This window comes from Pezoporus occidentalis, unplaced genomic scaffold, assembly GCF_034315485.1.
Source record: "Pezoporus occidentalis ecotype Australia unplaced genomic scaffold, CSIRO_AGI_Poc_V1 ctg53, whole genome shotgun sequence".
NCBI classification, from domain to species: domain Eukaryota; kingdom Metazoa; phylum Chordata; class Aves; order Psittaciformes; family Psittacidae; genus Pezoporus; species Pezoporus occidentalis.
Window position 1 is genome coordinate 851,910 of NW_026915866.1, and position 21,665 is coordinate 873,574.

The 21,665-nt window shown below is 39.5% G+C and overlaps 1 protein-coding gene across 12 annotated transcripts in view; it reads right to left on the bottom strand.

Moving 5' to 3' along the window:
* The window catches only part of TRIM2 (tripartite motif containing 2), an 89,416-nt gene that overhangs the window by 16,761 nt on the left and 50,990 nt on the right, over nucleotides 1-21,665 (bottom strand). For all 12 annotated transcript variants that reach the window (XM_062637501.1, XM_062637497.1, XM_062637502.1 and 9 more), the window contains exons 3-8: nucleotides 20,850-21,087; nucleotides 15,344-15,495; nucleotides 14,496-14,676; nucleotides 10,698-11,421; nucleotides 2,346-2,449; nucleotides 920-1,087 (exon numbers count right to left, since the gene is read on the bottom strand). In XM_062637501.1, coding sequence (XP_062493485.1) covers nucleotides 920-1,087; nucleotides 2,346-2,449; nucleotides 10,698-11,421; nucleotides 14,496-14,676; nucleotides 15,344-15,495; nucleotides 20,850-21,087 — 1,567 coding nt within the window. The remainder of the gene's footprint in view (nucleotides 1-919; nucleotides 1,088-2,345; nucleotides 2,450-10,697; nucleotides 11,422-14,495; nucleotides 14,677-15,343; nucleotides 15,496-20,849; nucleotides 21,088-21,665) is intronic.

Here is a 21,665-nt window from a genome sequence, read left to right on the forward strand (position 1 = left end):
GGTCCTTTATCTCACTGAATGGTGTATACCGCTAACCTCTCCTGTAGGTGACTATTTCTGGCATGCATCGCCAGACTCGGTAACACATATTCAGAGGACACACCAAAGGAAGACAACCTCTAATTCTCTCTGGAATTGCACCTGAACCCAAACAAAATAAATATTGCAGGTTGTCAAGCATCAGTGTAGCGTAGCATCTGCCTTCTTATTTTACTCCTATTAAAGGGATCAGAGGTGCTATGAAAATGAGGAGTGCTTTTCTCAGAACTTCTGATTTCTGAAACCTAAGACATTATTACTGCCTTTCAGTTTTTCCGGTGCACATCACTCCACCTAAAACACTCCTGTCTATGCTGTAGCACTGGAACAACATCCTTGGTTGCCCTTCCCTGCATTTATTACCAACAGGATCATACGTGAATTATACACTTGATTTGCTCGTACACACGGAGTAAATAGAGGAAGTCATCATCAGTCTGCTACCTTATTTTTCATTGTTGCTGGAGAACCTTATGTCCTCCTCATAAGTTTTTATGTCTGTCTGTGTGTATATGCATATATATGCACACACCTTCCTGTACAATGAGAATACTAAAGATATGAAGGCTGTTGAGCTAGTCCAACTAAACTTGATTACTTTAGCTATCCCTGACTACAAGTTATGGAAAGGCATTTAAGTATGTAGTATGTAGAACTGTAAAATGGAACCTAGTGTCTCTATTTGGTAAAACATAAGCATCACAGCTGTGACCTCCTCCTATTAATTACACAACATGGCTGTGTCATCACAACAATGGAATTTGGACTAAGTTACAACCAAAATATGTAGTTTCTGGACAAAAAAAAAAGCAACCAACATTACTTTGCATTCCTTTGTAAGATGGAGAAAGCTCCGGAGAGTTCCCGTGGTATTTCGTACCTTAAATTTTCCATCTGATGAGAATATGCTAACCCATTTGTTATCATAATCTGCAATAATGATGTCACCACTGGGATGCACAGCCACTCCTGTTGGCCGCTGCAACTGGCCAGGAGACCTTCCTCGTATGCCAAAACGGCTCTTGAACTGACCATCATTGGAAAATATCTGTAACAGAAAACATTCATTTTAAATAATAACATCATCTGTGTCTTGGAGCATAGATTTTAGCAAGTCGCTAATGAACACTACAGTCAGAAGGAGAGTTAGGAACATGAAGAACATTTACCAGTCCATATTTGAAAGTGATATTGCATAATTTAAGAAGAGGCTTCACCTGGACCCTAATTCTGAAATAAAGAAGTTCTCTGGACTTACATTGCACTGTTTCTTCTGTGATCTCAAAGTACTTAGCAAACATTAGTGAATTAAGCTTCAAAATGCCCCTCTTAGCTGGAAGGAAGTGGTATTATTCCCATATTAGAAATGAGGAAACTGAGGCACTGAGCTATTTGGCGACAGCCAAAGACTAAGCCAGTAGAAAACATAGGAATAGAAGCAAAATGAAAATTTCAGAATTTAATAATTTGACTCCAGGGTAAGCATTAGGCCATTTCCTGAAAGATCCTTTAGCCACACAAAATTCAGTTTACTGGTTGTGTCCCCAAGCCAGGTAATTAGACACTGAACTTCCTCTGAAGTGGCTGCAAATTACACAGTGTGCCTCTTTGAAAAGGCCTGGAATGGAATTCTTACTGCATGTGGCTTGCTGTTTCCCACATACTGAAGAACAAGCCACACACTGCTGCCTTGTTCATTGCTACCACATGGGCAGCCTGAAGAGTGATGACAAATTGTTAATGGTAAAAAAGATACATAGCAAGCAAATGAAAAAACACAGCTTGATTTTCACACAGGTTACAGAAGCCAAGAAATCATGGGTGTCAAGTGTGCTACCAAAGAGGAAATTTGATCATGATATCAGACACAAAAATCAATTAAGTAGACTAAAAGCCATTTGAAAATGACATCTATGTGTTTGTATTTGCTTAAGAAATTATATAAAAATATAAATCTAGGGCATCCTGACATAGATTTATAGTTGTAAACATAGAGTGATAAATTTACTATGTAAAATTATATTTACAGAAAGGTGTTTTTCCAGATTTTTTCTTTATTAATTGCCAAACATCATAAGGAAGGGAAGTTAACTCTGATATATATACTAGATATAGTGTAGATCTGAAAAAGATGGCTGCAGGTCAAGAAGACGGAATTATAATAGATAACAAACAAGTTGAGCTTCCTCTGTATTTTCTAGATCTGCTCGATTTGTACAAAATGTGTCTGCCTTGGACTACAAAGAGGGCAGAGGTGTGGCAGTGGAGAGAAAAAGAAAACTGCTAGAAGTGGCATATCCTCGTACCTGCACACACTGGTTGTTACTATCTGCTATTAATATTTTTCCATTTGTAGATGCAGCTACACCTTGAAGATTTGTAAATTCACCTTTGTTTCTTCCTTTGGTGCCTAAAATAGAACACAAAGCACATAAGAAATCAGGTTAGGCAGGACTAATGAGGTAGCACCTAAGTGCCAATACATGCATTTAATACATCCTTGATCTACAGTTTTCTGTTTTGAAGAGTTTTTGTATCTGCTAAAGCTTCAAAGCACCATCTCAGTACCATCCACAGTTCTAAGTACAAGAAGTTCTTACTCTTTGGCACGTATGCCAAAGAGTAAGCCCCATCAACATAATTACCTCTTTGGCTTTCACAAGTCAAAGCGTTCGTGATTTGCCTCTTGTGTGAGGGAACTGGTAAAATGTTTTCTCATAAGTGATGGACTTTTTTTAAACTTTGGATTTTTATTCAACTGAGAAGGCAATGAAAGGGGTGGTACCGTGGGAACATACAGGCAGAGGCTAAGATAAGAACCTGAAGAGATGACAAGGTTTTAGTACAATTATCTAAATCTCCTCAGTGAAGTCACAAAGTTGAGACAGAACATACTGGTGAACACTTTGGATGAGGCCATTTCAAGACAGGGAAGTTTCCTGTTGACTCATACACAGTTCTCAGTCATAGACTTTAAAAATTCCCTTAGAAGCGAAACTCAGATGAAGAACTGCCTTTGAATGATTGGGACACGTGGGCCAATGAGGACCGACAGTCGGAGACTGAACGTTTCTGGCAGAGACCTTAGATTGTTCCAATAAAGCAGTGTACACACACAGAGGTCCCATTTTTACCCAGAACAAATGCAACAGTAATTTACATAAAACTCTAAGTCTTTTTCCCAGTGGCTTAAGGGGATAAGGAGCTGTAGAAATGACAAATTTTCACAAAAGTTCATTAAGCTTAGGTGCCTCGGTACTTAAATATTTGTTTTGAGATGCTACAAGGACAGTCACACAGCAAACTGATGTCTTTAAAAGATCAGCCCTAAAGTGGCTCATCCAGATTACATCTGGAGCACAGAAAGAATATCCAGATTCCGGCTTTGTTTGTAAAGGAGGCTCAGGGGTCTTTAGACAAGACTGCAGTTATGATCTTGGACCCCGAGGCTATTCATAAGGAATGAATGAGTTTTGAAACAAAAAGTCTCTCTATAAGCTGTTCTTTCCAAGTCTTGGATGCAGCACTACTTTTCCTGATGAAGTATTTTTATAAGCATTCACTGGCTGCATATCAGACATTAACTGGTTTCAATATATGGGTTTAACTGAAAAACTTGCATTTTATTTTCATCAGTCCAAAATACCCTGGAGCTCGGTGATTAAAACTGTTCTGACTGTGATGCCCAATATAAGACATATATATTACCTCTGATTTCTATTTAGCTTTCATTAGGGATATATATGCTCTTAACAACCCTTCTTTCTGCTGTAGTGATGGGTATGGGATGCGTATTTCCTGTCACTGCCTAACAAGTAACATTTAATTCCTCTGCACTTGGTGGTGTGAGCATGTCCCTTCGCTTCATGGCTTGTTTTCTTGAACTCCAAATGCTCCATCCCCTAAAAAAGGCAAATACTTCTCAGTTTTTGTACTGTAAGGGGAAAGCACATATTCAGGGAACAGCGAGTTACACACCAATTACATTACCCACACTTGAGCCATTTCTGTGTATTCTGTTAATGAGCAGTGCCTGAGGGATGCATGCGGTAATTTTTTTCCACCATATGCTAATGATAAGTTTCCTTTTTGCCTTTTAGCCAAAGAGAGTAGATGAAAAGGCAGAAACATTCCTTTTACTACTGAGAGTAAAGGGAAACCATTTGTTAGAAAAGAGGAGGCATAAGCTAGAGCATCTGGAACCAACTAGCACAAGCTATATGGAATGTATGTTCTTTACCCTTAGAAAAATCTTCTTGAAAGTCAAGGAATTTCATTTTTAAAGATAAGAGAGACCTATATAAAGAGTTACTCAGAATGATCTTCAGTGGATTCTTGTAAACATACATCAAAGGAAAAGAAGAACAAATTACCCAGGAATTCCATAGTCACATTTCACAGTAAGTTTAAGAAATAGTAATTTATTAGCACAGTGTGCATGAAATTCAGCTCCATGCAGTGTCCTTCTATATAGTACTTTGCAGCTATTAAACACATTACATAGGTCCTAATTTGCACACAAGCCTTGATACAGTCCCCTCTGCAGTGGCACAAATTTCTCTGATGAAGAAAGCTAAAATTAGTGAAACACAGCTTATTTCCTAATTTACGTTCAAGAGGAAGACAGATAACTTTGAACTTTCTGATCTGAATAATTCACTATGCCAGCAAAGATCTGAATCCAAGCATAGGCAGTGGTAGGAGTTCAGATGATGAGAGGAAAGCTTTTGCTAAAGTATGTCAGCCTCTGGAAAAGCAGGCTCCTGCAACTGACCCCATCATGCCAAACGATAACAGCTCCTTCCTGTAGAGATTCTTGCCTTACAAACATACCTGCCTGAGAGACAGTCTTCAGCAAGTCTTTTCCTGCAAGATGTCACCCCTCTGTATCAAGGCACCCCGTGCTTTGTCTTCTCTCAGTCATGGGAAGTCACCCATCTCCTTAGCCTAGGGAGGCACCAACATTTCACATGCACAGGGCTGGATCCAGAGGATAGTTGCAAAATCCTCATGCCAGTGTTCCCCAAGCAGCCTGATTTAGAGATGAGAGCTCACACGTTTCATGCCTGTCTTTGCCCAGCCTTACCTCCCTCCTGTTCTGAGCTACTGCATGGCACAAAGGAGGAAAAGACAGACATTTTACTGCAACTTCTGTGGCAAGCTGACTGGGAGAGGACAGCAGAGTTTTCATTAGGGCAAGGGTGAACAGAGTTATTAGGAAGAAGATCTGCAGCCTGTGGAATAGCTCCCTTTATATCATCTTTGTATACAGATAATAAACAACCAGATTTGCCTTAGCATTACCTAATTCCTTCTGGTATTACTGAGCGTAGCCTGCACAAATCAATTAATTTAGCTTTGAAGATATGCTTTCAACAAAAAGCATCCATTTTCAGCTCAAGACAATCTAGCACATGGAAAATGCTTCATAATTTCAATCTTTTACTCTTGAACAATACAAACCAGATTAAATCTCACCAAAAAGAAGGAAGGGAGAGGGGGGGAAACAACCCCCAAACCAAAAGCCCATTAACTTTACAGAAGATGTTAAAAATTACATCATGCAACTGTAATAATAATTTGCTCTGTAAGTGCTGGGCATCTGGACAAACCTGCTCTACGATGTACATTTTTGATTATCATAGTAATAGGAGTGTCTTTTTCTTTCCAAGTTTTACAAATATGACTAATATCTCTCTGCTTGCTGAGCTAGATCTACCAGCTTCCTAAAACACAATGAAAAACCATGTCACTGCCCCCAGCAGGAAAGAAATGGATTCAGAGAGACAAGAACCCTGCAGAAAGATTACAGATTAATGGAGAGACTTTGGAAGTTGCAAGTAGCCATAACCTGTTGTGTAAGTACAGTTTCTTTCCTCCTTACACCAGTTCAAATACTTTTTGAACTGCTCTGTATGTGGTACTGAAAAAAGCAATGAAACTAGACAGTATGGAGAGGTCTATATAAATACTGCATAGACATGTATGAAAGAGTTGCTTTCTTGTTCCTTACCTTCATTTCTTTTTTCCTCAGAGCACTAAACCATATTTAGTCAAATCTTACACATTCTGAGTATGTGATGACATCTCTCATAATAGACACAGCTGAAATACAAAAGGCTCTCTAGTAAAACTGTACCAAATCAGATTGTTAACAAGCTATGTGCTTACTGTAAAATAAATGTCAATGTTTCTAACCCAAGTTCTCATGCAAACCTAAATTTTAGAATTCAGTCAATCTGTTGGATGAAGGCACACAGTGTTTGTGGCCTTTAAAGAGGTATGAATAATGCAGTAGAAACTCTGGCAGGTAGTCCCACACACTGATGGTAGTGAAGTTCGGGCTGATCTGTATTAGTTTGCTTTGCACAGAATCTGGCCCTAAAAGCTTGGCCAAGACCACCTCCAAGCCTTCCTTGTGCAGCGGAGCCCCTGCCACCACAACTAAATATACACACATCTTTGGGGTAGGTGAACCTCAGGAGCAGTTCTTCGCTGGTATAGCAGCAAAACCCTGAATGATGAACCAAGACCAGGTCTCTGTCATCAGGACATCAGACCCACACGGGGGATTCTCTGGACCGTCCATAGAAGAGGGCTAGCTGCAGTTGGGAAAATGTTTTTTCAAGATGTGTACCCATATAACCCATCTGTATTTTTTAAAAACCTCAAAAAGTATATATATCTGTAGGCAGCTCTGTTCCTTTCAAACAGGACAATCTAATACAGAGCTTCAGGCAGAGGCCTTCAGAGGAAAGTAAAGAAGGAAAACCTGATCAAGAATCCCTTTGCTCCACCTAAGCATGCTTTTAAACTGCACTAAAACAATTATTACATAGGCCCTGTTCTTGAGTTTTTATGTAGCGTTCCTAATATACTTTCAGCATTGATAACAGACCAGAAGGTGACATCCACACCTACTAAGGAGGCTGACAGAAGGTACCGTTAAAGGCACAGAATCAGAGTGAATTACCCACATTAAATGTACCAGCTAAACTTAGATGCTCAGTTACATGACTGAAGAGACAACTAAACACAATCAGAGGAAAAGGAAAATTGAACTTTCTAGCAGAGAACCAGCTCTCCATCTGGCTGTATCTAATGCCAATCCTAAGTATAAATAAATGAAGAGAAAAACAAGTTAAAGTGGGAAATAGTACCACTACTGCTAAAAGGTATCAAAGAACCCAGTCACGAGAAGTACCAGAAGAGAAAAAATACCAAGGCATATGGCATAGCACGGCAAAGCTAGAGCTATGGGGTCCTGGACAGAGTAGCTAACTCATGCTACCCATAGCTTTTAATCCTCCTTCAGAGACCAGGGAATAGATTTACCAGAGAAGGTGGAAGTTGCTGATACTGTGAACATCCCTCAGCTTCATCATCCTCTGCTCAGCATGCGTCTAAGGCAAAACAGCAGGGTAATGGAAAAGAGCCTTCCCTTTCCACTTACAGAGGTAGCAAAAAACATGGCACAACAATTATCTTCTGGGTATCATTAGTGCATTCTTGTTTCCTTTTGTATAAACCAAGTACGTGCTACACAGATATTGCATGGACACCCTGTTAGAGATTATTCCCGTTTAAAACAAAAATTTAAATGTTAAGGATGCAAACTATTGAGAGAAAAGAGGACGAAGCAAGAAATACTCTGTTCTTGTAAATATTAATTACATGAATGCATGAATGTGCACTCAATAGTTTGACCTTAAAATGTCTGAATAGAGCCACATGCTGTTTTAAAAGCCATGAATAACAGAATGGGCAAAAGATACAATGCACAATGCCCCATGAACGAAAGCACTTAGCTGTACTAATGTTGTATTAATGCTATCTCTGTTAATCCTAGCACAAGAACAATCTCCTGCTAGGAGCTGATCAATTTACTTGTGCATAAAAGCCCTTACATCAGCATATATACAACAGCATACTCAGCATACTTGCATGCCAATAGGAATATTACAGTATGATTCTCCAACACAGCTGTGTGAGCTTCTGGCAGCTCAAATAGAAGATTTATCTTGCCCAGTTTAAACTACAAATCCAGATTTGGCCAGGGCTATCAGAAGAATTCAAAAATGGGTTCAAAATAGATACGCAGTTGTATTGGAAAACAGTGATAAACACTATTTTATGTTACCTCATCAAAAAATGTAAAGTGAGCTGAAACTGGAACTAAACAAACTCTCAAATCCATGGAGACAATCCCTGTGAAAATGTCAGAATTTTTACCTGTCTTCATTAATTTTGCGTATTTTGGAAGAGTGTAAAAACCTAGAGCATTACAGCTGCAATGGCTTAAGAGACCTTTCAGACAATGCATACATAAGCCCACAGAAACCCAGAGGGACATCTCTATTTAGGGTCATTCTGTGAAATGATGGCTGAGAAGTGAACATGTAATAGGATGAAGCATTACTCTCAGCTTAGTTTTTCAATAAAACAGTTGTCCATATATCCCAAACGTGGACATTCCTGAGATGTTTCATCAAACAAAAGCTCTGAGACACCCATAGCTCTTATTCTAATTATTTTTCCTTCTTTTTCTGGGGAGACAGAATGGTGAAGATGGGGAGGAGGCAGAACTCCAAAACAAAGCACATGGTCACGACTGCATCACGACACAAAGAAGGGCACTGCACTTTTTGGAAAACATTTAAGACTTCTAGAGTTTATGATGTGTTGCAGAGAGCAGTTAAACAAAACTAAAATCCAACAAACACAACCAACAACAAAACCCAAAGCAGAACCATACCACAGGCTAGAAACTGCTCACTAGAAACAAGGGATACAGAAGCAGAAATTTCAAGCTGAAAACACTTAATCCATACCAAAAGCTTTAAACAAGAATAGTAACAGGTTTAAAATAATTTCAGGACATAATTTTTTTTCCCTTTTTCTTTTAAAGTATTTATATCTATGATTTCCACACTGGAACAAATTAGCACTTGATACATGTGAACAAGAGGGCTTGGTACTTAGTGGAGGTGTCAGCCAGTGTTCTCCTGTTACTCATAGGCACAATGTACCTGTGCAGGCTTTGCTGTCCTGCTTCTACCTGCTGTGGACGCACAGACTCTGCTTGTATCTGTCCATCCAGCTCTGTCTAGCATACAACATGTCACAACCATTCCAGAAGAAATTAGAGAGATGTTGTCTTTCTAAACAGGGTTCAGACATTATTCTTAACTATTTTGTTTAACCCTGATTCAAAACAGGGCCCCAGAAAGACCTAGGCTACATTTATACATATCCTCTGCCTCTCTTACCAGTACCAGCAATGATATTAGGAGGAAGTTCTTGACTGTGAGGGTGATGAGACATTGGAACAGGCTGACAGAGAAGCTGTGGCTGGCCCATCCCTGGCAGTGGTCAAGGCCAGGCTGGACGGGGCTTGAAGCAACCTGGTCTAGTGGAAGGTGTCCCTGCCCATGGCGGGGGAGTTGGAACTGGATGAGCTTTAAGGTCCCTTCCAACCCAAACCATTCTATGATTTTATATTTATAGGAAATGCACTGGCCATCTGGGAAAGCTGGTAATTTTATGGGTGGCTTTACTCAAAGCTTATGTTGCACTTCCCTATTCAGCAAGCAAAGTATACTTCCTGAATTCATTTTCTGATAGAAAACCATTACGTTGTTGCATGTAATCTCTATCAAAGCAAGGAATCTATCAGAAATACTGACAGATGAGAACCCAGATGGACAGGGTTATTCAACTGACAAATGGTGCCCACATGAATTTTCAATAAAATGATTAATAAATCCTCCAGGATTAACAACCATCAGTTCTCTGCTACAAAGGAGGAAGCCACCTTACTCACTGGTTGTCAGACTTGGTAACACACACTGCTGAAATCCTGATTTGTACATATTAAAAATTAATCTGCCTTTTTTCTTTAGAAAACATTTTATTACTTCACATTTTGCAAAATGAAAAGTATTTTCTAACTGTATAAGTAGATATTATATTAATACAGTAGCCCATGGTACAGGCTTTTAAAATGATGAATTATTATTATATAGCTTAAAACAAGTGTATATCAAGAGACCTGACAGAAAATCCCAGTAAATGGCACCAAGATGTTACATTTTTGCCAAGAATTAGAAGTCCATAGATAACATTACACTATATAAAGAACCAAAACATATTTAGATGTTGGGGAAAAATGAAAATAAAATAAACCATCATTTTTCCTGTGCTGACATAATGAAATAACTATATATGACCACAGGATTTATCATTTATAGTTCTAGGTCAGTGAATTAGATTAATCTCTAGGGCAATAGGTTTAGAGAAAGAGAGCTCCCACTTCCCTTCTTTTTAAAGTAATTTAATCTGATCTAAAACATTGATCTTATTTATATTTTCATTTTAGGATGCCCAATAGAGTGCAGAAGAGGTGGTAAAATACTGTATCCCAAATCAGACATATGCATTTTTCAATCCAATTTCCAATTAAATAATTGCTGCAAACAGAATTTCTAAAGTATGTGCTTTTAAAATTTACATATGAGCAAAAGTCAAGAGGCCTAAAGATATTGTCAGGCTGCTCTCCTTACAGCTGTAACCTTAAAATACTTTAACGTCCAGATTTTTTCAGTCAGTTTCCATGAACTATTTAAGATATGTCAGTAGGAAGCAGACAAGTCACCTACCTACTCTGAAGATCAAATCATCTTCAATGGGATTCTCTTTTCTTTTGCCGGTGCTGTACATGCTCGCAGGTCTCTTCACCGCTTTCTGCTTCACATGACCACTGCCAGGAGATTTAACACGCCTCTTAACCCCCTCAGTGGTAGGGGACACATCTGCTGATCTGACCACTTTAAGTTTGAATGGGCTACCCTTGATATGTTGATCATAAAGTCTCAGTGACAAAGTGAAGTCCCCTTCTTTCTGAACAGTATACAAAAATTCATAAGTGCCATTTTTATTGTCAAGTATTTCTCCATCTGCTACACTCCCATCAGGCGTGCTCAGTTCAGCAGTGAGGTAAGCATTCCCAGATTTACACAGCTCCCCATCTTTGTCCTTAGTTGTGATGGTAACAGACATGGGCTGTCCGATCACTGTCTGCCTCAGTCCCTCACCTGTGGCAACTGTTTCAGAGGCAACAGCATTGGTGGTTAAAATAGTACCCAGGTTGTGAATGGACTTCTTCAGGCCTTCTGTTTCCACTATGAAGTCCAACTGGTCATTTTCACGGGGCTGCAACGGGAAGTCCCGCTCAGCCAGTTCATTCAGCTTGTCACTCATTTGCTTCTTCACCAGCAGAACTTCAGTTTCAGTGCCGTGGTTGAGGGCTTGGGCTGTAAAGTTGCTGCAACTTTTAATGCTTTCTTGTCCTTCAAGCAGGGAGTCCAGCTGTGTCTGGAGGACCTGTGTACATTACCAGACACCAGATTAGCATTATGTTACAGGAAGTCTCCTAGCAAGATGTAGCATGCTTTATATCTGAAGACCCTTGTAGAAACCCAATTTATAGGGCTTTTAGAGTTTATTTTAAAGTTTCATTTCTGAAAAAGTACCACACTGATCCCCTACATGTTCTTGGAATAACATGCTGCAACACAAAAACATGTGCCCTGTTTTGGGTTTTCAAGGCTTCACAGATCCACTGTCACGCTAAGTTGCCCCACCTGCTCCACCTACCTCTCAGTATTCATAGTTAGTGAGATAATTACTGGAATTGAGCTGCATGCACAGGGGTAGAGATATTTTTGAGTCACAGGTCCATTACTAGGGGAGGCTGCAAGAAACTTCTTGAAAATTTCTTCAGAGCCCAGGGAAACCTTGGGTTGCTCCTCCATGGAGACAGACAAGAAGGCACTATACATCCATCTTGAGGAAAAGTGTGATTCCTGATCTAGGTAAGTGAAGAAGGAAGTCTCTCCAGCAGAAGTGGGTAAAAGGATTCCCTAGTTTCAGCAGACAGGAAAGCAAAATGTAAAGGATGGATTGTGGATATTGGGAAAAGTTGAGTTGAGTAGCCTGAAATCTTGTTGGGCAGCAAGCAGCTACTCTGTATTTAAGACCGAGGAAGAGCTTTTATTATAGGCTTGGTTCTGTCCCTTGGTGTAAAATCCTCAAAACAATACTGACCTCAAAATTGTTAGGTGTGGGCTGGGAACAAGGCTAACTTTTTGTTTAAAACCAATTTTGCAATGAACTGGAAAAAGGATCCCTGAATTATAACAACCTAGCAGAGAAATTCACGACAGTCAGGAAAACCCAAATGTTCCAGCTACCCCCAACACTCTCTGATGAAATCCCCAAACCAAAGTACTCAGTCACACATGTGGTACGTTTTTCCCCACAGAGAAGAACTAGGGCACAGACATTCCTGTGCATCAGAGAAGTTATTTTGTTGACTATCACTGTAAAGTAAATATTTTCAAAACTTTTCAATTGATTTTAAAGCAACCTTGGAGACTGGGTGTATTTATTGCTATGGCTTCTCTTGCGGAGACACCCCATGTAATGACACCACGTTCTAAAGGCATGTTTCTTCTGATTTTTACAAAGCTGTCTGCTTTTCACCCACTGGAGAAAATCCAGGCTGATGAGAAAGTGATAACACAGAATCTTTGTCAAGCAAAACAGAATGAACAAATTTCAAGACTACACTGAAATTTCAAGTTATCTGTTTTTCTAGGCAAGTCTCAGGATTCAATACAGGGCATTTCTAATCTGCTTTGTGTTTATTCAAGGACACAAGTAGTTAAGCAGATAGCTTAGCTAATAAAGTCCTAGAATGACAAAACCCCATATGCTTGGCATAAAAACCCACAAACTGAGGAGGAAGACAATTTGCAGCTACATTTTAAACCCATTATTTTCTCAAAATAGTTTTCTTTCATTACAAAGATGGAAAATATTAAATCTTACCATAGCTAATATTTAAAATGTATTTTAGAGTATTTTACACGAGGCCCCTTTCAGTCCATTGCACAACTCAAACTGAATCACCAACTTTCTTCTAGTAAAGTGCAGCTCTTTCATTTTTATGTTTTTACAAAGTACGTGATCAGAATAACAGAATATTTGGGTTTGCATTATTTTGCAGCACCACTTTTTATTCAGAAGTAAAATCCAATTCCAATAGCTCTTTTTTATTCAAACAGGGGAGATGCCTCTTTTATTGCTTTACAGCTTTGTACAAATTTGGTTCTCTGATGCCCAAAATAGGTTTCAAACTATTTTAAATCCCTTTAAAAACCAGTAAGATAAATTAATGTCATATTCCATCTTGTGTGAACTTCGTACATACCCTGAGTATATTTACTTGATAAAAAAATAAGGTTTTGTGACATCTTGAATACATTTAGATGAACCTGGGATCTACGTCCAAGTTTTTGATGCTAAAAGCTCCACAACTCCTGCTTAGCTCTGAAGATGCCTGAATTCTGTGCCCTGAGGGTTTTGGGCTCCGTGTGTTCCTGAAAGTACACATCTTGTGCACATGTTAGAATTCCTCCATATTCACAGGCTCAGCAGTTCAATACCTTCCTAATGACCTAGCCTGTTCCAGATCCAGGAATGCAGCATTCCTCAGCTTCAGACATCTGGAGATGCTCAAGCTGCTCAGTAATTGCAGAGAATGCCCAACATTATCAGGCACACTTGAAACTCCAGTTGTTAATGCTACTTTTCTTTGAAGGCTTTGAGGGAAAAGATCTTTCTTTATATAAAGCAGACAAACGATGCCCAGGAACACAAGGACTAAATTATTTCATTTGCCTGATTCAGACTGACTAATTCTCAACAAGAACCCTACACAACCAGGCTACAAGCTCATCTTCACAGATGCACAGATTTCTGTCCTCTTCCTTCAAAGCTTAGTCTACTATACAGGGGGAAGAGCACAATCTTCAATCATCCAGATAGGAAATAAGAGAGTGAATACAGCTCTGGAATCTATTGCTGCCTGCATTCCCCTGAGAAAGTGAGTTGTCCCTCCAATCTTTATGTGTTCCAATGAGTGACATCTAACACGATATACGTTAGCAGGCACTTGAAAGGAAAACACTGCCTTAAAGCAAAACAGCAAGCCTTTCTCAGTTCTTCAGGAGAAATTGTTTGGCATGTATCTTCATGAAGGGAGGTGGTGGGGAGTCATAGGATTGCAGCACAAGGATTTCAGACTTTCCTTTGGTGTTCTCTTATTGCCATCTATACATCAGTATGCTGGCTTTAAGCAGATGTCTACTTAGTGTATTGGCCATTTTAGATCCTCACACACCATGCACAAAGGGCTACCTGCCCATACAGGGTCTCAATTTCATTTATAAGGCTGGGCACCCGCAAGCAAGGCTCTGCAGCACTTGATTTCAGGAAAACAAAGCTCTTCCCTGGATCTGAGACACAATTGGTCAAACTGGTGTCCTGCATCATTTGTAAAATTTGTTTCGTTAAATTAATAGGTTTCTATTGAAACAAAACATGCATCTTACTTTGTGTTTAAGGCCATAATTCACTTCCAGTTCCATAAGCAGCACGCTCTTTCGCACATTTAAAGTCTTCTGGAGTTCATCAAAAGTGGAATGAATGTCATCTACAATGCTAGCCTTTTGGTTGGTTAACTGGTGTATGATTTCAGATATAAAATGAAGTGCTGAGTCGATCTCTGGAAGCCTGAGGGAGGGATTAAATTACAAAGATTGCTGTTTCAAAAGTCATTAAACATTGGCCCTTGCTCTGATATCTTTGATGAAACCATCTCATCAGCAGGCTGGCTTTAAACTCGGTCATTTCCCAGAAGTAAGTTCATTCCTTTTACAACCACACAGTGATTTTGGTCTCATAAAGTAAAGCTAGGCCAGGGCCCTCCCTTGTGGAAATCCATTAGACTTTAGGCATTTCTAACAATGAGGCCTTGTATCCTTTGTCCTTTATGCAAATGTATCTGCTCAGGAAAATATAACTAGATCTATCCCACTTCCACCTTTATTTTTTTAGCCTTTCTGCCACCATAGTGTTTGTATTAGTCTTTTAAGCATCCAATATTACTTATTTATCATTAAATTCATGACTGGCTAGCACTTTTCTCCTTAACATTTTATGCCCCTTATTTGGAGGGCACTTGAAATTCTACTGGCCTCTGTTTTGTGAAGGACAGATTGAAATCTTTAGCACTTTTCTCTGACCCTTCAGTGCATTGCACTCAAAGGATTTTCTTTTCCTTATGCTAGCCTCACTATTTCTGTTTTCTAGGCAAAAGTCCATTGCACATCTACCCCGGGTAACACAGAAATCCAGTAGTAGAACTGAAAATAGAAAATAATCAGTGGAGTCTCCATACCTTTTGTTGACAGCATCCAGCTGGACTTGGAGGGAAGCCTTATGTTGTTCCACCACATCCTTGAGGGGTACCGTGGGATGCTCTGCATGCTCTCCTTCTGTACACTCTCGGCACATGGCAGTCTCACAGGACTGGCAGTAAAACTCCATCAGCTGGAAAAGTGCACAACTCTAAATTCAAACACCGCAGCAGTAACATCACTCAAAGGACATCTTAGTGGGTCTTGAACTCCTGTTATTATCCAAGCTCTAAGACCAAGTTTCTCGTTTCTTAGCCACCACTAATTTCCTGCCTAAAAGATGGCTGTTCTATATTCATAACAAAATGCTGATTTAAATGCATTTCATTGCATCAGAAAGTGTCACAACAGCAGCCTGGGAAACAGAATGCTGTACTTCAAGGCAGTCCCTAACATCATATTTATACTGTGTAATAGTAAGTTTTGGTGTCTCTCTCAACTGCTCTCTGAAACAACTCGAAAAAATAGGGCATTCAAGTCCCCTCACTAACTCAATCCTTAGTCTCCCCATCCTGTCTGCCAAAAAGAGTGTAGACTTAGGATGTTTTTCATAACCAGCCCACCCAAGGAACATGACCTTGATGGCACTCACCAAACAGCATGGGTTTTTGCTAGAGAAAACCACTCTAAATGAATCAATGTGCTACAGAGAAAAATCTCCATATCTCATTACTAATCCCTTAAAACCATCAAAACCTCGTATCTGAGATTATAATAAGAGTGCTGGTCTAAACTTGAAAGAGGAAGAGATTCTTTCAACCTGTTATGTACCCAGTAAGATGCTCTCTGGAGATAAAACCAGATCTTTGCATGTAATAAATACCCTAAATTCTGAATATGTTCATGAAGAGAAAGAAAGAGAAAAGTGCTGTGCCCAAAATAATGCACACAGATGCAAATTCGGCATAAGACTTTCTTCTACAGCTAGGAAGTCCTCAAGCACAAAGCATTTTAGGCTTATTAAAAGTGCATAAGGAAGCTCATAGTATATGCTTCAAAGCGAGACACTGGCAGCTCTCTTGCATTCACAGCATAGCATCAGACTCTTGAATAACTCAGCTGATGCTTCTGGCACTTAGACCTTGCACACAAAGATGGCTGGGCTGGAGATGCTGGTTGACAACAAGATGGTTGTGTAGAAACAGCTGTTTTCAGGTGAGCAGAGGAACCTGTAAAAGCACCACGCAAAGTAGCTGGCTACTCCAAGACATCTTGAGAATTAAGAGGGTGAAGTAAGACTGTGGCTATCAGCATTAATAGGGATTTGCCTTTGGTAAGCTCCTTTCTGTCTCATTCCCATTCTTCTCTATCTCCATTCACAAGATATGGGATTCACACACAATGAGGGTTTAAGATATTTGTTGGCCATTTGTGTAAGCCACTTCACAGAAAATTTAAAAGCTGCTCCAAATAAACAGTGTAAGATCAAATATATCAGCCAGGAAAACAAAACAAAATCAAAACAGACCTTCTAAACAATGACAATCCCTATCAACACCACTCCGGTCACTGTGAATTTAGCAGTTTCACATTAGTAGATCCTCCAAGGCCTGACAGTTACTTTGGTAGGCACTAAGATGTGATGCAGTCTTACTGTGCCTAGAGGAAATGAGTTAAGAACAGTTTATGCTTTAAATTCTTTACAAAGGCTTCAAAAATTTGCAACCAGAAACAACCAAAAGGAGCAACATTTTATGTATTTTATTAGGATTTTTTTTTTTTGTCTTTTTATATGGTCAGAAAATTTCATTTCTTTTGAATGAGTGTCAAAAGTTCAGCTTTCTGCCTCTTCATAATTTAATGTGCAGATTCAAGATGTTTTAACAAGCCTTTATTAAATATTTTTATCTTTGGATACAACAATTAGAGTAATTTAATATTTCTTTTCCTATTGAACGATTCATAATAAACATATTTGCAGCAATATATATAGGAAAGAAAGCATCTCATTGGCATATTAAAGTTTAGCCTAATAAACTTCTTTCCTTTTTATTAAAGCACCAGAGAATCAATCACATAAGCTAGAATGGTAACAGCTTGAAACCCACAAGGATCTAATGTGTGTGTCTGCATAGAAACAGTCATCTTTGCCTCAGTCAAACTACAATCTTTTGAGTGAAGCAGCTTTCATTTCGCATCAAAATCTGGGGTTTGCGCCATAGCTGAAGAAAAAGAAAACCCAGTATTAATACCATCCAGTCTTCAAGTGCCTAGATAACCCAATTCCCTAAGATTTTGTGTACCACTTCTTAATCAGGTGAGATTCATTTCCAAGTGTAGACAGACACGTCTTACTGGCTTTTGCTCTCTTCCTTCTATGTCCAACATGGGTATCCCATTTTGTGACAGGCAGAACAAAATTTTGCCAGCAGAGAGCTCAGTTTGTTAGCTGTAATGCTCATAAGAGTCTAACTCTGATACCCTGAATTTTTTATTTAGCCTCAATGACACACTGAGTATTGCACAATGAGATACACAGCTAAGTGCCATGGTGGGAAGTACAGAGGTGAAGAGAAAAAGCAAGGTTTTGTAAGGTCTGTTATGAAGTCATTTCATCAGAGTACCAAGGACAGGTACTTCTTTATTTTTCTAACAGAAGCATACAGGCAGTAAGCGACAGCTGAACAAGTTCAGGAAATACTTTTCTAGACAAAATCTTATACCTGTCAAATTTCCAAGCTATTCACTGATCTTTTGAGAAAAAGCTAGTCAGAGATAAGGCACTCTCTCCTGTTACAAGCATTTAATTTAATATGGGGTATGCTCTCTTGTTACACTCCATAGGCAGAAAATACACTGCACCTGTAAAAGCATGGATACTAGACTCTGGGCTGGCTCTCACCTCAAATTCAAACAAAGCCCAAGCATGGACTTTTCAGGATGCGTGACTGCAAAGAGGCTACACCACTTATTACATATTATGAAGTAATGGACCTAGAATTTCACAGCCTTCCCTGTCCTGGCTGCTGTACCTGCCCCTAAATGATTGTAGATCAATGTTTGCAAACCAGGATGCTTACTTCCAACAAGAGCTGCAGCAGCTGAGGATAAAGCCAATCTTATTTTAATGTGTAGGTAGAAGATAAGAATCTTCCGTTAGGTTCAAAAGGTCTATCATGTATGTGCCCTATTACCTTAGTTTAACAAGAACATATATTTGTGTTTTGTGTTGGGTGCATATGAGGAAGCATTTCTTAATAGTTCAAGCACAGGAAACCATCTCTTGTGTTAAGATCCTACAAGCGAAGTTTCATTTTTTGTAAGAATACACACAACAAAGATGCCACAACAGAGGATGAGAGGTTGTGAGCAGAAGGAATAGGATACACACACATATGGAAAATATGAGTGATGGGAGTAAGAGACCAACTGGAAGGGAAAGTACATGGCCTGAGGAAGGCTAAGTTACAAGCAGAAAGGCATGACAATGAGAAAGTATTGGCACATCATTTTCTATCTGATTTTAATCAGAGAGGCTTAAATCCAGCATGGCTGGAAAGACTGAAAAAACTTACTTAAATAGAAACTTATTTCCAAGCTGATGCAAAGAAAATCTGGTAATATTTAGATGAATTATACTGGATGTAAATTTTTACCCTTGATAATAAAAATACAATGGATCTGGCCCTACCCCAAGCAATACATTAAAACTAACAGAGAGCAGAGGCATTCTGCTTCAGCTACCAGCTCAATCCTCTTTCACCCTCTAAAGCCCCCAGCAAAGGTGCTAGCAGCCAGGCACTTGCCATACAGTGCCCTCATGCTGTGTACACATGAAGCCAGCAGAAATGTGTTTCCTCAGTCAGGTCTAATGTGCCCAACACCTTGCCCTGCACACCCTGCCCTTCAGCCAGACCCACTGATCAGCCTCAAGCAGTTCTCTCCAAAGCTTATCTCAGCTCCTCCCATCACAAGGACTAATGTGTGCACTTTAGCTCTTAATTTCCTAGCTCCACAAAGCTTTAAACTGGAGTCACCCTCAGCCTATCCCCAACCCCCCCAGATACTTACTGAAGCAAGAAGATACTCCCAGCACACACTACTCAGCATCCTAAAGGGCATACTGTTTTTCAAGGCCAGACAAGTACATGGGGTTTGGAGGACTTATAAAAACACCTTTCCCTAGAAAGTTCTCAGAGTGGTATAAGGTGTCATTTTTAATTGTAGAGAAAAGTTTTTTCTAAGCACACCCAAAGAATGATCAGCTGAAAATGTAAAATGCAAAGCAAGTAATATCTTCATTTTGATCATTTTCTGCATTTCACAATTAAATGATCCCTTTCATGATTGCTGTGTCAGAAAAGAACTGTGATTCATTTTAAGGAGAGACAATAAAATGCAAATAAAAACTAGGAATGCATTAACCAGTAACCACTACACACACATAGGTATAGCACACAATTCAAAAGTTATACCAGTTATTCATTAATCAGAGTGTACAGCAAATCAATCCTACAAGTCCATCTCATTCCAGCAGGTCAGTAAAGGTAAAAGAACTGAGCTGTTCCTCTATAACAGTAATCACTAATTATCAGCTAAATTATTCCTATAAAACTGCTATACCTAAACTGAGCATCAAATAAAACAGTTCCCTGAAAGTTGTCTTAAAATACTAACACGTATTTCTTGGCTTGCATAGAAGCACAGCACTCGGTTCATAACACAGCATCACTCAGCTTTGCAGTGTTGCCCACTTACACATTTGCATAAGCCTGGCTGTAAGATAGGAGCTCACATGCCTACCATGAAGCCACACAGGTTAACACTGAAAATTTTTAAGTAAGCAGAGTTGTTAGAGCTGTTCTTATAATAATCTAGGAATACTTACCCAGTTGGGAGTACTTGCCGACGCATTCGGTGATCCAATTTGAGGGTGTATGTGGGAGGGATGCTGGGTGAAAAAAGTAGGTGGAGGAAAAAAAATAAAGCATCCTCCAAGAACTGATACATGAGATGCACAAAACACTGCAGATAAAAAGAAGCTCTCTGTTTCTAGCCTGCGCTGACCCAAATCATCCTGAGCCCTTGGCTCCATGGTAATATGCTCACACAGCTTTTGGTACTGCCTCAGTGTGCAGGTCAGTTAAGCTTGTAAGGTCCCTGCCACATACTGACTAAACAAGCACATAGGCTTCCATGACAATAGTTGATTCTACAAGCAAAAGAGTTACGGAAACCCATCACATAGTGGCAAAAGCACAAGGTTCGGCACTTACAGGACAATAATTTTGATCAAATGTGCTAAAAGACAGTATCATCCAAGATGACTGGTTAGATGAAATAATATCCTGACTACTTGAAAATGCTCCACTGAAAGTATCTGAGTTAATCATAAGAATCACTTGTCTTTTGTCGGCATATTATAAATCAAAGAACTAGTGTGATTACAATTCCCCACTATCTTTTTTGAACAAAATAGCTATGACAAACCAGACTGACCAGTACGTATCAGTAACTGTACACATCACAGGAGTTCATCTCACTTACATTTCCATCATGATTGGGACAGGAGAGCGGTTTGCCTGCCGCAACAGCAGTGACAGTCTCCAAGATGGAGGAGTCTTCAATGCTGTTGTCTGGCGTTCGTTGCAGGACATCCATCAGGTTGGTGATAAAGAAGTTGTTCTGGAGTGCAGAAACCCCTTTCTCTGGCAGAATGGAGGTCTGGCGGCACACGGGGCAAGAAAGGGTTAAGCTATGGGCTGGAATGTAATTCTGTAAGCACCTATGGGAAAGGAGGTGGAAGGGGAGAGAAAGGCAAAGTGTCATCAAAGACGGAAAAAACTCCTTTCAGTTGAAGAACTGGTCTGACCCCTACTTACAAAAGGAAAGGTACATCACCAGGCTTCAGAAGTAAAAGTGGTTACTGTGTTTTTTTTTTCTTTTAAGCCTTTTTCCTCTGCCACATAAGAAAAGGTTTATAAACAGGCATCACTGTAAGAGTTATGTGCCTGCCTTTGATATATTTATGCAGAGGGGATCTGCACTTCCAAACATCTACTGCATCCTATTCACAGGCTAGTAAGAATGATAGCCTACCAGACAAAGTTTGACAGACATGAAGTTATTGCATCAAGCATTTGAGCCTGTGTCTTTAACTGCCTAACCGGTGGTTGACCCTTGTCTTTCCAATAGAATCTCCTTTATTAACTTTTATTTGTGGGTTTAGTGTTTCAGAGCTCAAACCTGGTCCCAATGAAACCAATGGAAATTTTTCCATCTATTTCAACTGGGGAAGTTATTTGGCAGCTAGCCGGAATCAACAGAGCTGTCTTCATTACATAGAGAAGCACAGCCTGGGTT